The sequence below is a fragment of the Oratosquilla oratoria genome, chromosome 43 (assembly GCF_046742065.1).
Source record: "Oratosquilla oratoria isolate Oo_2021 chromosome 43, ASM4674206v1, whole genome shotgun sequence".
Classification (NCBI taxonomy): Eukaryota; Metazoa; Arthropoda; class Malacostraca; order Stomatopoda; family Squillidae; genus Oratosquilla; species Oratosquilla oratoria.
In genome coordinates, this window is record NC_134819.1 from 15,811,850 (window position 1) to 15,829,003 (window position 17,154).

The 17,154-nt window shown below is 40.4% G+C and overlaps 1 protein-coding gene across 1 annotated transcript in view; it reads right to left on the reverse strand.

The window, feature by feature from the left end:
* Nucleotides 1-17,154, reverse strand: part of LOC143021995 (mRNA-capping enzyme-like) — a 196,646-nt gene that overhangs the window by 83,142 nt on the left and 96,350 nt on the right. Inside the window, 2 exon segments of the mRNA XM_076179926.1 lie at nt 8,035-8,163; nt 9,414-9,532. Coding sequence (XP_076036041.1) covers nt 8,035-8,163; nt 9,414-9,532 — 248 coding nt within the window.

Here is a 17,154-nt window from a genome sequence, read left to right on the forward strand (position 1 = left end):
AAAGAGAAGAGTAAGTAAAGAACAATAATTTTACTTTCTGAAAGACAATACCATATAGCATGGTGTATATGAAAACTGTGTACAACACCCAGGATTTCCATCTAAAAATAGATTTTAAGCTATACTTGCTGTACGAGACTATCCTATGTCTTTGTGGGTCAGGTGAGCTGTACCTCCCCCAGCAGCCCCTTCAGGCTCTGCTCTTCTAGTGTTTCAATAGCATTTTCACTGTCTCAATGAATAAATTTTGCATGCAATAACTCTGCAATCTTGCTTATTTAAAATTTATCTAGTTCTTTTAAAAAAGTAGCCAAATATTGTGAATGTCATCCTATAATACATATCAAAAGTACCTGGCTGGTGTAAACACTATTGTAGTAACATCACTTAGGCACCAGTTATTTTACAGGAAATAACATGGTATCAAGTATACCATGGTAACTTAATTTACTTTAGCTTTTACAGGTTTACTTACAGTATGTATAATATTGTATTGTGATATATTAGAAATTTTGTTATAAAGTACACGGTTGAACAGGTTGATTACAAACATTTTCTGTTCATCAGTCACTGCAAAGGGTGACTGGTGTCTGTCAGGTAAGTTTGCTACACCGTTATTTTAATATTTGTTGTTGACACTCATCAGTTACATTGAGTTGCAGCACCTGCTGTGGCTGTACAATCCAATTCTGGATTGACTGACTATGTTACATTTGACACAACTGAAGGTTCCATCAGGCTCAGAGGGTATGGATTCTTCCCTCTGCCATCTGTGCCTTCTTCCCTCTTCCCAGTGCTGTTCTCTCTTTTCCTTGCTCCTCTGGACATATGCTTTCACAGTACTTCTCCAGCTGTTGTGATCTTCAGCTACTACCTCCCAGTTTGCTGGATTAATGTCGCCTGCCCTCATGTCTTGTTTAAAGATGTTCCTGCAGGTCTGGAACCTGTGATGAGTTCATCATACATGATGCCCTTGGGGATTCACCCATCATCCATTTATCTGACATGGCCAAGCCACTGCAGTTGGTGCTGAGTCAGGAGTGCAGACATGCTGGAGATGCCTGCCTGGTTGAGAACATTCTTGTTTGGTACATGGTTTTGCCATGTGATGCCCTGAATCCTCCTGAGGCTGTGCATGTGGATGTTAAGCCTGCATCCTTGGTGGGAAATGGTCCATGTCTAGCTGCCATAGAGCAGTATGCTGAGCATATGAGCTTGGTGCACTTACATCTTTGTGTTAAGGGAGTTATGTGATTATTCCAGACCCTCTATGATAGGCAGGCCATGACTGTTGCTACTTTGCCAAGCCACTTACTGAGTTCAGTATTCTGGGAGAGATTACTGGGGACAGTGGAACCAACATATTTGAAGTCTTTGATAACCTTGAATGTAAAATCACTATGTAGATACTTGGAGGTGCTGCTGGTCCATGATGTTAGTCTTCCATACAGTGCCGCACACGTAGGCGTCATGAGGAGCAAGTGGATTCGTGACGCTGCCATATCGGCGTCTTGATTATATTTATTGTAGTCGCCCCTGTGTTTTTACATTCTCCCTAATCTGCTCTTAATCCCATTCTCTGTGGTTTTCAAAATTCACGGGTGAAAGAGAGAACGATCGATATAAGCCGTGACTATATTTTATGATGTATTATTACGACACGTCGTATAGCTGGTATTGGCTGCTGCCCGCGAGATTTAAGTCCCGTAGTGAAGTGGTTAATACATACATATACCAAAGGCTTTTTCCCCCTTACATGGAAGGTAGCCACAAGAAAAAGGCATAGGAACTACTCCCACCTATTCCATCCCCTCTACCCTCTTCCCTCCCTCTTATCTTAGCACCTCCTGGATGACGGGCAGCGAAAAAAATACACGGGAGCGACACGCGATTTCGCTTCGGAAAGTTCTAATGTCGCTCTCACAAATCCAATGGCGGGAGCGATCCCCCACAAAAAAATCGCTCCCGCGGCAAGATTCAATGTTTTCATGCATTATCCATCATTTGGCAATCCCCGAATCCCATCACCATTGATGAAAGGATCAGAGCATACACAACTTACCCGTGATCAATCATTGCATTATCAATCGATATCATAAACGCAACGCATGTGCACATATACTAGTACATGTTGACTAGACTTTACACGACCATCGTGCTACATAATGTCGCTAGTTGCGAATTGCATGGTACCTCTGTGCAGGGAAGTTCATTGGTTGCATGCAGCTAGCTGCCCAATCAATGCACTGACTACATGTAAAATGCACCATTGACTAAATAACAGTAACTAGATCAAATCATCAAAAATTCAAAGTGCAAGAGTTAAAGAGTGAGTAAAACTGATTAAGAGAGCTAGTGTAAACTGAGCACTGAGAATGAGAAGTTGAAAATTACATGCTAATGGATTAATCAAATAATCATATAAACAGGTTTAACCTATTAGGTTGCTATAACTAGATTAATATCAAGTAATGAAAATTACATAGTGACCTTGTACTGCTACCATAGAAGACCTGCATAGTACTATGCAGAACAGCAGAAAGTCAGAAACTACTAATTTTATTCTACAAAACTCTGCAAGTGGATCTTAAACAACTTAAAAAGGTAACTCAGTAATTTGCATCATATTGAAATCCATTAACTAATTTGGCATGTTTGTATCAATACATTACAATAATAACCTGTAAATTTGCATGTATCTTATTCTTCCCCCACCCATCCCCCTCCCCCCAAAATTAAAGGCTGATTTGTTTAAAAATATATATATATATATTTTTCATGCACATGAGTAATGAGTTAGCCTTCCAATAGAACCTGCAAAAACATGGCTCTGGAAGTATAAAAAATGGCTCTGGTAATTAAAAAAATGGCTCTGGTGGAAAAAAAAAAGAAGTATTTTTTCCCCTGATGATGGGTAATCCCTGCATCTTATCCACTTTTCACCCCCCCTCCCTGTCCCCTCATGTAGAAAAGAAGATGGGAAGAAATCCCTTCGGGCTGCATCAATTTATATCTCATACATACTCCCTCACCCCCCATCCCCTATCCACTCCCCCTCATGCATCACAGCATCATCCATACACAACCTTTCTCCATTCACCCGTCTTCTGTCCTCTCCCGTCCTTCCTCAACAGACATTCCTCTCTTTCCCAATGCCCCTTTTACCCCATCCATCCATCTCATCCTAGGATGCCCCCTCATGTTGACTCCTTCCACCTCTGCCTTCCACACCTCTTGTACTAATCTTTCTTCACTCATCCTTTCCATGTCTCCAAACCATCCAAATACTCTTTCATCAACCCTATCTCCCAATTTGGAATTTGGAAAAAGTAAAAATAGAATATCAAGATATTATAAAATTGGTGAAGCAGTAAAAAGAAGTGAACTCGGAAAGAGGCCTTGGAGTAATAATCAGCAAAGAAATGACACCAGACGAACATACCAATAACATAAAAAAAATATTAGTTACAACAGTGGTTCTTAACCTTTTCATTACCACCCCCCCCCTACGAACTACTATTTTTTTCACGCCCCCTTGCATATATAGGTAAATATTATTCTCTAATTTAAAAATAGAATAGAAACGGCAATGTCTTTTTAGTCCATTTATCAAGTATAAATTGCAATAATTTGATATTTGACACTTTCGAATAGGTACATGATTAATGAGATATTTGGCACTACTTCTTAGCTACCAGATCTAGAATACGCGGTCGAATGCTCGAGAGTGCACAACGCAAGTCGCCTTCAACGTTGAGGCAGTTTCTGTACTTAGTCTTGATAGAAATGAGCGTGGAAAATGCCGTTTCACACATATATGTGGATCCAAACATTGTTAGAATCCGAAGAGCCTGGTGTAAGGTCAAAGGGTAAACATGAAGGTATTTGACCCAGAAAGTCTCCAAATCCATATCTTTGAAGTCTTCTTTAGCTGTGGAGTCGATCTTCAACTCTAGGAACTCTTCTTGGACTTCTTCAGCTACATCAGCTACTTCACATTGAAATGGATTCCTGATGAATTTCCATGCTTCACGCTTGTCGTCTATATCTGGGAAGTATCTAACGAATTCCGATTTCAAGTCACTTAGATGAGTAATTATTTGCTCTTTTAACTCAGTCGAGGTTACTGTCAGCGAGAGCCGTATCTAAGTTTCTAAAACTGGCTACATTTCCCTGTAGAACTCGACATTTCCAAAGATCGAGTTTGGCCATGAAGGTATGAATGGTGTCATGGTGCACGAGGATATTGTTGTTTTTTCCTTGTAGTTTGAGGTTCACAGCATTCAATGCCTCAAAAATATCCACTAGGTAGGCTAAGGTTGCATGAAAGCCTTCATACTGAAATTTTTCATAAAGGTCTACTTTCTGCTGTGAATCTAGAAATATTTCTACTTCTCGTAACTCATAAAGCCTTCCAAGCATATTTCCTTTTGACAACCATCGCACGTTCATGTGAAAAAGCAAGGCTTCATGTTCGGATTCCATATCCTTACACAGCAGTTTAAAAAGACGACTGTTCAAGGCTCCAGCTTTGACAAAATTGACAATCTTGATAGCCACATTCAAGACGTCCATCACTTCAACAGGCAAAGTTCTGGATGCTAAGGCTTCCCGATGAAGTATGCAGTGTGTACTCATTACGGAAGGATTTCTTTCTTTCACCTTTGTGACAAACCCAGACCGTAAACCACGCATGGCTGGTGCTCCATTAGTACACACTCCTACCAGCGACTCCCAAGAAAGCTGATTTTCCTGGAAAAAATCTGATATAACATCAAAAATAGCTTCTGCTGTTGTGAAACTTTCCATCGGGTGACAGAACATAATTTCCTCTTTTATATTATTGTCTGATACAAAACGAGCATACATCAGAAGCTGAGAACACTGAGCGACATCAGTCATTTCATCACACTGGATGGCAAAAACAGGGGAGGCTCTTACTTGGTCGAGAGTCTGAACTTTGATATCTTGAGATAATTAATCTATCCTTTTCTTGACTGTATCATTTGACAAAGAAATCTGGGAAAGCTTATTTGCACTATCTTTCCCCAAAACGAGTTCTGCTGCACATAATATACTTGGTTTTATGAGAGACTCTCCAATGTTATGGCTCTTCTTGCTCTTTGCAATCAACATAGCTATCTCATAGGAAGCCTCAACAACCTTTGAAGATTGCTGCCGAAATGACCCACTGTCGTCCAGTTTAGCTTGCTTCAAGGTGTCTTTTTTAGTTTCAAAGAATGCCTTCGGCTTGTCAACTAAAGCAGGATGTGATGTCCTCAAGTGGCGTTCCAGGCGTGAAGGCCGCATTCCATCATTGCTCAGAGTCTTGTAACACATCACACACTGTGGAACCTCGGTGTCACCCCTTTGGAGAGACACAAATCCAAATCGAATGTAATCTTCAATGTACTTCCGTTTCCTAGCACTCATTGCAAAATACTTGATCTTTTGTATCTATGTAAATATGTAGAACAAATGAGGCCAACACAACAATAAGCAATAATCACACAACGACTGGTGAAATGCAATTGTCTCAGTCACACCGTCCCACACATTGATAGCATCGCGCGAGAATTTACTAGCCAATCAGCTTCTGTCTTATCATGACGTCATCGTACGATTCAACCGACGAAGACAACCTCGGAAGAAACGCTCTGCCTAAACGGGTCTCACTCTAACGGTTCATTAGTAAGAAAGAATTCTGTAATAATTCATATGCTTATGCTTATAGTACTGGCCCATGCTGTTGTAAAAGTAATCACGAACTGGAAAAACTTATACTTTTCACCCGAAAGCTTGTGCCCCCGCTGGTTAAGAATCACTGAGTTACAATAATAAGACCAAAACTAGAGAATGCAACAACACTATGGATACCCAGTACTAAAAAAATATATTAAGAACTAAGAAAGAATACAAAAAGCAATGACAAAGTTGGGGGGGGGGGGTTAGAGAGTTGTTATGTGTGAACAATATTTTGATGCAGTCTGAAGGGATTTCTCCCCCATCTTTTCCTTTTCTGTATGAGGGGATGGAGAGTAGGGGTCATCAATTAAATAGTGGCCCTGTTGCATTGCTTCTGACCCAGGGTGGTCGACAAGGTGTAGGGATGACCCAGTCTAGGAGGAGCCATGGAAGGAGGGAGGAAGGGATGGTGAATGGGAGTGGAGTGTGTGGGGATGAAATGGGTGGGAGTGGACTTTAGCCTATTGACTTTGGCTACCTCCCTTATAAGGAGGGAAAAAGCCATTAGTGTATGTATCTATTAATTTATCTTAATAAATTAATAAATGGAAACCAAGAAAAGAGGGAGGGAGGGGTGGTGAATGGGAATGGAGTGAGTAGGAATGAAATGGATAGGAGTTGAATTATGCCTTTTGTCTTGAGCTACCTCCCTTGTAAGATTCGGACTCCTTGGTATATATATGTACAACCACTCCTCGTTTAACGATGACAATTGGGACCAGCGCACCGTCGTTAACCGAATTGGTCGTTAAGCGAAAGTGTATACATATACGTACATGTACTATATGTACAATGTCCAGCAATACATGTATCTTTATTTTCGTGTATTTTCCCTACTTTACACAGTAGATTAAAGCTTTATTTACTGTTTATTTACGGTGGTTAGGTCCCTGAAATTACCGTATATGACCAAATCCGGGGTATTTTTTTTAGTTTCGACCATGGGCGCAATATAGCAATAGAAATTTAATTATTAATTTTGTAAATTAAAATGTATCAACGTAATATGCAATTTTGTGGGCGGAAATGAAAGTAAAAAATACCATGCTACAAGAAAATATGCTAATGAACGAAGTCGGTAGCATAGGCTCGGGACGCCATCTTGTCGTCTGCCAACGTCTCTCACGACAACAACGAGGACGAGCCGGATGACATTTAATTTGCAGGTAATGATTTATCAAACACAGGTTAGGTTAGACGGATTTATCATCCTTTCATTTCTTCGACATCGGCATCTATCATAACAAACATGGTGTACCATTCGTCCGACATGACTTCGTTACTTACGAAATTTGTTTTAGCACCTTTTTTTTATTTCCGCTCACAAAATTGCATATTACGTTGATACATTATAATTTACAAAATTAATAATTAATTTTCTATTGCTATATTGCGCCCTTGGTCGAAACTAAAAATTTACCACTACCAGTATATATTGTACCCCAGGTAGTTTTTGCAGCTTGCAGGATGGTAATGTAGACCTAAGCTTCAGAACACTTTACCTCACAGCTAATATCCACCGTACAAGTTCATTTATAACATCATACAAATTTGCCTCAGCCAACTTAATTATCGTACACGACGTCGTAACTTCGGGAGATTTACGTTAAACGAATATTGGTCTGTCATAAAGCCCGTCGTTACTCCAAGTTGTCGTTAACCGAGTAGGTCGTTAAACGAGGAGTGGGTGTATATATATATATAAATATATATATATATATTTTCTTTTTTGGGGTTGGGGGCTATCCCTTGTGTGTAGTTAGGGTTATATATATATATATATATATATATATATATATATATATATATATATATATATATATATATATTTATTTAATATATTTTTTTTCCCTCTTTGAATGAGTCCTTTGCTTGCTTTCTGTATGGGAAAAAAAGGCCTCTTGTACCTTCAGCCTTTAGATTTAGATCTTGGATCTACAAAGATTCACTGTAGATAAGAAAATGAGAATATGAAGAAAAAATATATGAAAAAATATTAGGGTCTCACTTCTAACTCAACACTTTTACTTAATAGTAGGGCTCTTACCTCAAAAATTCATTCAAAGTGCCATCTGTTTAATACATACATACATACATATACCAACGGCTTTTTTCCCCTTGCACGGGGGGTAGCCAAAACGAAGGCATAGAAATCACTCCCACCCATTTCATTTCCCATATATTCCACTCCCCTCCACCCTCCTCCCTCCCTCCTATCTTGGCACCTGCCATCTGTTTAATAATCAATAAAAAGAGGAGGGAGACAAAACTAATCACTATATGATTCACCTTGATTCTCTCAAACCGCAATGGAAATGAGTCATGGGAGACTTCCCTTCCCTGAATCCGGACCGCAGCATATATGAGGTAACGTGGAAACTTCTGCCCTGTGTTAGGGTCTTTGTCAATCACCATTTCCTAGGAAAAAAAAAAAAAAAAAAAAAAAAAAAAAAAAAAGGGGGGAAAGGGAAAAAAAACAAAGTCATCAAAATTCCTTACAGACAAAACTAACTCTGGTTTTATTTTTATCTCAAGCCTAAATTAGAAACTAATATTCTACTAACACCACAATTCTGCCAAATTTTCAAATGCAATAACATGCCAATATCAGGGTGTATCTTATGTGCCTGTGTACCTTATATGCCTAAAAATATGGTTTATATACAGTAAAACCTTGTTAACTCATGATAACTGGATTGCAACATTCTATGAGTTAGTTTCATCATGTTATCAGGTAAATTTCCCTTCACTCCCTCAAAATACTCAATATACAGTATAGTATAGCACATATGAATGTGCCCCAATAAAACAAATACTAAGATATGATAGGTCATTACTAGTAGGTCATTTGCATAGGTGAGCACTTGGGTATTATGCTCTGCATCTACTGTGGGATCACTTGTGAAGAGGTTGTTTAATGAAGCCAAAACTGGTCTATCACACTTCATTTACATTGTGACCCTCCCTCCTCATCCCCTCACAAGTAAATAGAGAAGACAAGGGGAAATACCTTCAGGCCATGTCACTTTATCATCCATTCACAACCTATCCCCTGCCCTCTTCCTTCCTTGCTCAACAGACATTCCCCTTTTACACAAGGCCCCTTTTACCCCATCCATGTCATTCTTGGTCTTCCCCTCAAGTTCACTCCACCCACCTCTGCCTTCCACACTCTTTTTCTTTGTCTTTCTTAACTCATTCCTTCCATATGCCTTAACTATTCCAGTATTTTTTTTATCAACCCTATGTGTGAGCTCCCTTTCAAGTATCACTTTCTGTCTCACCTCCTCATTTCTCCTTTCTGTCTTCCTTACATTTCAAGTTTGCCCCATAAAGTGCCATAGTCACAATCACTCCTTCATATAGTCTTCTCTTTGCCTCCATCCCTAGACACCTACTTCTCATGACACTTTTCAATCCAAGACATTTACTTACTTCTTTATTCTGTAATTAACCTCTAGCCCTACTCCTCCATTTCATTCTACATGTGATCTGAAATACTTCAAATTTATCCATTTCCTCTAGCCTCTCTCTGACTTACTGCTACTCTCAACCTTCCTCATCACCTTACTTTTATCCACATTTACTTTCACTTTTCCCACTCTATACCCATCAAGTATGTAAATGCATAAGGACAAGTATAGAAGCAGTGCAAAAACATAGCTTACCCCATCTAACAATGTGTCAGACATATGAAGTTGAAGATTCCGCTTCTGGCGGAATTCCACCTCTGGAACTTGGAAGATACTGTTGTCTCGGTCAGCAAAGTAGACCTCACTTCGTCCATCTATACAAGAATTAGTACAATGAGCCATGAGAAATGTAAAACAATTGACTACCACGGTACACACAAAAAAATAATTACACTTCAATGTAGTATCCACTCAAGTGATTAGGTTAGGTAATGAAGAACTCTGATTTAATTTCCAGATTCAATCATGAGGCACAGGTCTGAATTAATTTCTGTATTCATTCAGATCATTTAAACCAATTAGATATTCAAGAAGATTTAGATAAATTACAGCAATGGTCTGAAAAGTGGCTAATCAAATCTAATACAAGTAAATGCAAGGTAATGCACATAGGTAAAAATAACAGGAAGTATGATTACAAGTTATTTGGAAATTCATTAACAAAAGTGGATAGTGAAAAAGATCTCAACATAATTATCAGAACAATCTCAAATCATCCAAGCAGTGTATTTTAGCCTCTGAGAAAGCAAACAAGATCTAGGACTGATTGCACGATCTTTTGCTTCAAAAGTCCATCACTCATTAACAAGCTATATAAATCGTAAGTTTGTCCACATTTGGAATATGCTGTTTCCGCATGGTCACCGAATCTCATTAAAGACATTGACAGATTGGAAAAATACAACGGCGAACCACAAAACTTATTTAAAATATCAAAAATAAATCATACGAAAATCTACTAAAACATATGAAGTGACTTGATACAGGTCTTTAAGAATTGACACCAAAAGTGATCAAAATTTTCACACTGAATGAGAATCAGACAAGAAGCTATGGTCTCAAACTGTCCGGAAATAGACTTAATTTGGAAGTGAGCAGAAACAATTTGCCAACCATGTAGTTAATGAATGGAATAAACTTCCTGCAGAGGCAGTGCAATGTAGTTCAGTTCGAAGCTTTAACCCCTTCCATACGGTGCCGCATACGTAGGCGGCATGAGGAGCAAGTGGATATGCGAGGCTGCCATATCGGCGTCTTGATTATATTTATTGTAGTTGCCCCTGCGTAATGACATACTCTCTAAACTGTCTTCATTACATTTTCTATGGTTATCAAAATTCACGGGTGAAAGAGAGAACGATCGATATAAGCGGTGACTATATTTTATGATGCGAGTATTATTACGACACATCGTACGTCTGGCAGCTAATGCTGCCCGCGAGATTTTGGCCCGTACTGAAGAGGTTGTGTACTGCAGGTAAAATGGCATAACAGTTGTTTGAGTTTTATGTTGCTGGGGTAGTTATTTTGTCATGTTCAGTTAGTTGTGGCTAGCACCTGGACTCTGAAATAGGGTAGAAAGTCACTCTTTACACTCTCCCCCATACAACTCCCAGAACAGTGGGTGAGTGGTTTGAAGTGAAGGTGTAATTGTCACCATGGCTGTTCAATGTGTAGATGGATGGGGGCAATACAGGAGGTAAATGTAAAGGTGATGGGCAGAGGATAGGAGATGGGTAGTGAGAGTGGAGGGAAATGGGAGTTGAGCTAGTTGTTTGATGACAATGCACTTGTGGTTGGACTAGAGGAGGATCTTGGGGTAGCTAATGATGTAGCATGTGAAGATATGTGATAAAAAGATAAAAGTAAATGTGGTTAAAAGGTGTTGAGATGTACAAGGGGTGAGGGAAGCAGTGGGTTGGAGGTAATTCTTAATGGCAAGACTCCTGAAGAAGTGGATATTTTTAAGTATTAGGGGCACATGGAGTAAGGAAAGGAATGGTGCTAGAGATAAGCTGTACAGTGAAGGATGCAAGTAAATGTCATGGGGGAATGAAAAGTGTCATGAGCAATGGGTATCTACGGATGAGGCAAAGTGAAGATTGTATGAGGGAGTGATTGTGCCTATAAGACTGTATGGGGGTAGATTTGTAATCTAAGGGAGGCAGAAAGGAGAAATTTCAATGTTTGAGCTGAAGTGTTTGAGAAGTATGGTGGTTACAAGGACAAACAGAATGAGAAATGAAGAGGTGAGGTAGAGAGCAGGGTTGGAGAGGGAGCTCACAGAAAGGGTTGATAAATGAATATTGGAATGGTTTAGGTATAAGGAAAGAATGAATACTTGGGGGAAAAAAAAAAAAGGTAGAGGTGGGATGAATGGATTGGGTGAAGCCTTAGGTAAAAGACAAATGTCTGTTGAGCCTAGGAAGGAGAAGGCAAGAGTGGGGAATGGTTGTAAATTGATGATAAACTGACATGGCTCAAAGATATTTCTCCTTGACTTCTCTATATGCTCATGAGGGGACAAGAAGGGAGGGTTGCAATGTCAATGAAGCAGTGGGGGTAAACCAACTTTGGCTTTTATGCCCTGCTGTGGATGTACTCTGGCTTGCTGAATTGCCTCTGAACCAGGGAGTGGGTGAGGGATGAGGACAGGCCTTCATCCACTAGGTATTTGGAGTTTTTTTGAAATTGTAAGCAAATAGCTCTGGAAGGGTATGGGATGGGTGGTGGGTACATGCCTTGACTGGCTACCACCCTTGTGAAGGGGAAGAAGCATTTTGGTATGTGAGATTTATATATGAAAATATATTGATGTTAAATTCTGGTTCTGGGGTTGGGAAATCACTTATAAAGGGATTGATTATCATATGTGAGAACAGTGCACCCTGGAGTATTTTATATATTTTTTTCTATTCCTGAGATATGGATATATCTTGGCTTACTCTGCAATGTCATCCTACATTGAAACTGGTTAACCACTTATTGTTATTGTTATGTCTGTTTCAATCCTCATAAGCTTATTTCTTTTCTTTCACCACCATCTTTACTTCTTTATTCAACCATCTGCAGTCTCTACTTCTGTTTCCTACCATCCTCATCACATATACCATCTTTGTGCACCATCACTTCCTCTTGATATATATAAATTCTTTTACTCCTGTTTCATTTTCATTTCTTACTACCTCCCAAACTTCTCTCAGCTTCTAACGGTATTCGTTCTCCAATTATGACAAAAGAAACAATATAGAATTAATATACAGGGTGTTTGGGATATATATATACCAAAGGCTTTTCTCCGCTTATAAGGGGGGTAGCCAAAAAAACAAAGGCATAAACCACTCTAACCCATTCCATCCCCTACATACTCCACTCCCCTCACTCTTATCTTGGCTCCTCCTAGATGACGGATCATCCCTGCATCTCACACGCTCCCCTGGGTCAGAAGCAGTGTCACAAGACATGGCATATCCACAGCAAAGCTGCTTCATTAAATCAGCGACCCTCCTCTCTGTCCCCTCAGGCAGAAAAAGAGAAGACAGGGAGAAATCCCTTAGGGCTGCATCAATTTATTTCTCATACATACTCCCTCACCTCCCTATTGCCCACCCACTCCACCTCATGCATCACAGCATTATCCATACACAACCATTCTCCATTCACCCCTATCTTCTGTCTTCTGTCCTTCCTCAAGAGAGTCCCCTCTTTCCCAAAGCCACTTTTACCACATCCATCCATTTCATCCTAGGTTGACCCCTCATGTTCACTCCTTCTACACCTCTTTTATTAGTCTTTCTTCACTCATTCTTTCCATGTGTCCAATCCATCCCAATACTCTTTCATCAACCCTATCTCCCAACTCCCTTTCCACCCCTGCTCTCCTTCTCACCTCAGAAAGAGACCTTGGAGTAATAATCAGCAAAGACATGACACCAAATAAACATGTCAACAAAGTAGTCAGAGAAACCTTCAACCTATTAAGGTCAATGAAAGTGGCATTTGACTATTTGGATGAAGAAATTATTAAAAAAATGTTAGTTACATTAATTAGACCAAAACTGGAATACGCAGCAACACTATGGACACCCAGTACTAAATAGAATATAAGGTAATTAGAAAGATTACAGAGAGCAATGACAAAGTTGGCACCAGCTCTTTCCAAATTAACATACAAACCAAGATTGTCGAAATTGGAACTACCAACACTGGAGCAGAGAAGAGAAAGAGATGATCTATTGACTATCTATAGAATCATGAAAGGAATGGAAATCCTTGATAGGAATGATTTACTAAAAATGACAATGGAAAAACAAGAGGTCATGAAAAGAAACTCAAAAAGGATAACTATAGAAGAGATCGGAAAAAGAATAGCTTCCCACACAGAGTGCTGGATATCTGGAATAACTTAGATAAAGAAACAGTGTATGCAAATACTATTCAAGATTTTAATAAAAAAAACTTGATGCTGAAAGATAGAAGGACAGGTCACCACAAGCATAGCTCCTTTCCCATATAATACAACTAGGTAAATACATTCAAATTCCTTCTCTCTTCCTCTCTTATGTTCCATGTTTATGCCCCATACAGTGCTGTCAGCACAATCACTCCATACAATTTCCTCTTAGCATCCATTTCTAAATGTCTGTCTCTCATTACACTTTTTAATCCACCAAGGCATTTACTTGCTTCTCTCAATCTACATTCTACCTCCACCCCCACTCCTCCCTTTCCTGTCACATTCATACCCAAGTATCTAAAACTATCCACTTCATCCAATCTCCCTTAATACTCACTTCTAAGCTGCTGCCACTTTTTCCCCTTGTACCTCTCGTCACCTTATTTTTACCCACATTCATCTTCAACTTCCTTCTTTTGCACACCTTCCCCAACTGTCATTAACTTCCTTAATCCCTCCTCTGATCCTGCTATAAGCACAGTGTCATCAGCAAACAACTGGTTTATCTACCATTTTCTTTAACCATCTCCAATCCCTGACCCACTACCCTTACATTTACATTTTGCACCGCCCCATCCATGTATAAACTGAACAGCCAGGGTGACATAACACATCCCTGAATAAGTTCCACCTTTACCTCAAAGCACTCACTCTTTCCATTTCTAATCCTAACACAAGCTCTACTACTTTCGTTAAAAGTCTTGACTGCTCTTAACAGCTTAACAGTTTGGAATAAATTTGATCATTTTTTGATCTTCTGTCATCTCAGAACCATTTGAAGGTTTTAATAGTGGTGAAGTGCAATGGATAGGTGATTCTGTTTACTATTGGTGGGTGTGAGAGCTAGTGAGCATGGACAACTGGAAAGCACTACAAAGTCCCACACTTCATGAAGACCAAGTTCCCTCAAACTGTATTTACCTAGTCGTATTTTACAGGAAGGGGAGCTACACTTGTGGTGTCCTGCCTTTGTATCTCACAGTGTCTAGTTTGTTCTTAAATTCATGGATGGTTTTTGCACACACTACTATATTGTCTAGCTTGTTCCAAGTGTCTTTGGGTGTGTTCCCAGCAAAGGCCACATCATGCCACCCCAAATCTTTGAAGAGGGACTCACTCACTTCAGATGGCTATATTGAGTTGCTGTCCACTGTTGTCAAGCACTGGGTGGAGAGAGTGGCTGTGGCAAGGCTATATGTGTGGCAGCAGGACTCAGATCTGTGTCACACCTCTGGGAAAACCCAGAAGTGGCTGTCTGAGAACTTCTATGACTTCATCAGTCCCAACATCTGGCCCCCCAGCTCACCTGATTGCAACCCCATGGACTATTGTGTGTGGGGCACAGTTGAAAAAGACACTAATCGTACCACCTGCAACACAAAGGATGAGCTGATTGCCAGGATCAAATTGCTATTCAGATGTTTCTTGAAGGACACTGTGAAGGCCGTATGTTCCAGGTTCAGGTCCTGCCTAGTGGCTGTGAAGGCTCAGGGCGGCTTCTTTGAGAAAACTATATTTAGCAAAAGATTCTCTAAGCGATGCACTTTGAATTTCAAGAATACATCAAATTTTTTCTTTCCTTTCTGAAAGTGTCAAATTTATCCTGAACACCCTGTACCTGGTCTTTGCAAAGGCTTTTAATACCATCCTGCACAAAAGACTACTTGCTAAATTAGCTTCACATGGAATAAGTGGTAGCCTATTAAGCTGGATTAGTAATTGGTTAAATGATTGTAGTCATTCTAATAGGCAAAACTTCTTGATGATAAAATGTTACAAGTGCTTCAGGATTCCCTTCTTGGGCCACTTCTATTCATATATACATACATATACCAAAGGCTTTTTCCCCCTTACAAGGGAGGTAGACAAAAAACCAAAGGCATAAAATCCACTCCCACTCATTCCATCCTCACACACTCCACTCCCACCCATTCCATCCCCATACACTCCACTCTCACCCATTCTATTCCCAAATACTCCACTCCCATCCACCCCACTCCCTCCATGTTATCTTGGGTCTTCCTGGATGATGGGTCATCCCTGTATCTTGTCCACTGCCCTGGCTCAGAAGCAGTGTTGCAAGACATAGCACATCCACAGCATGGCCGCTTCATTAATTGGCAACCCCCCCCTCTCCATCCCCTTATGCAGAAAAAGAGATGGGAGAAATCCCTTTCGGTTGCATCATATTTTTCACACATACTCCCACAACCCTCCCATCCCCTACCCACTCCCTTTCATGCATCACAGCATCATCCATGCACAACTATTCTCCACTCGCCCCTATCTTCTGTCTTCCCCTCCTTCCCCAACAGACATGCCCCTCATTCCCAATGCCTCTTTTACCCCATCCATCCATCTCATCCTTAGGGTGCCTCCTCATGTTCACTCCTTCCACCTCTGCTTTCCACACCTCTTTTACTAATCTTTCTTCACTCATTCTTTCCATGTGTCCTCACCATCCCAGCACTTTCATCCACCCTATCTCCCAACTCCCTTTCCAATCCACTCTCCTCATCTCCTTGATTTTCACTCTATCCAGCCTAGTAACCCCTATCATACTTCTCATGCATTTATTCTCAAACACGTTTAAACTCCTCTTCTCTTATGTTCCATGTTTCTGCCACATACAGTGCTGTCGGCACAATCAATCTCCTCTTTGTATCTACAGGTATTTCCAAATGTCTGTTTCTCAATCTACATTCTACCTCCACCTCCACTCCCTTTCCTGTCACATTCGCATCTTCTACTTCTACTTCCTCCAGTCTCTCTCCCTTAACCCCTTGAGTACTGGATGTGTGTTTTGTGACACCTGCGTGTCACGGCTGAGTGCACCCGCCAGGAACCGAGCATGCTCCCCGTGACACGCACGTGTCACAGTTATAAGCTGTGTGTATTGAGGGCTCTCAAGGCCTCGGTTTCTGGGTTATTTCTACCCACGTGGTGGCAAGTGTCTGTGTTTACAAACATAAGGCTCCAGCCATTCGTGGGACGGTTTGAAACGTTTGTTTACGTAAGGTTGATGGGTCGGTAACGAAGGGGTTAATACTTCCAATCTGCTGCCACTTTCTCCCCTTGTACATCTCACCTTACTTTTACCCACATTTATCTTTAACTTTCTCTTTTTGCAGACCTTCCGAAACTGTCACTAACTTCCTCAATCCCTCCTCTGATCCTGCTACAGGCGTGTCATCAGCAAACAACAACTGAATTATCTCCTGCTTTTCTCCTTTTTCTTTAACCATCTCCAATCCCCGACCCATTACCCTTGTGTTTACCTCTTGCACCACCCCATCCATGTATAAACTGAACAGCTAAGGCAACATAACACATCCATGATGAAGTCCCACCTTTAACTCAAACCACTCACTCTCTCCATTTTGGATTTTAACACAAGCTCTACTACTCTCTTAAAAGCTCTTGAATGCTCTTAAAAGCTTTCCTCCAATCTATATCTGCAGTACCTCCACAGTGCCTTCC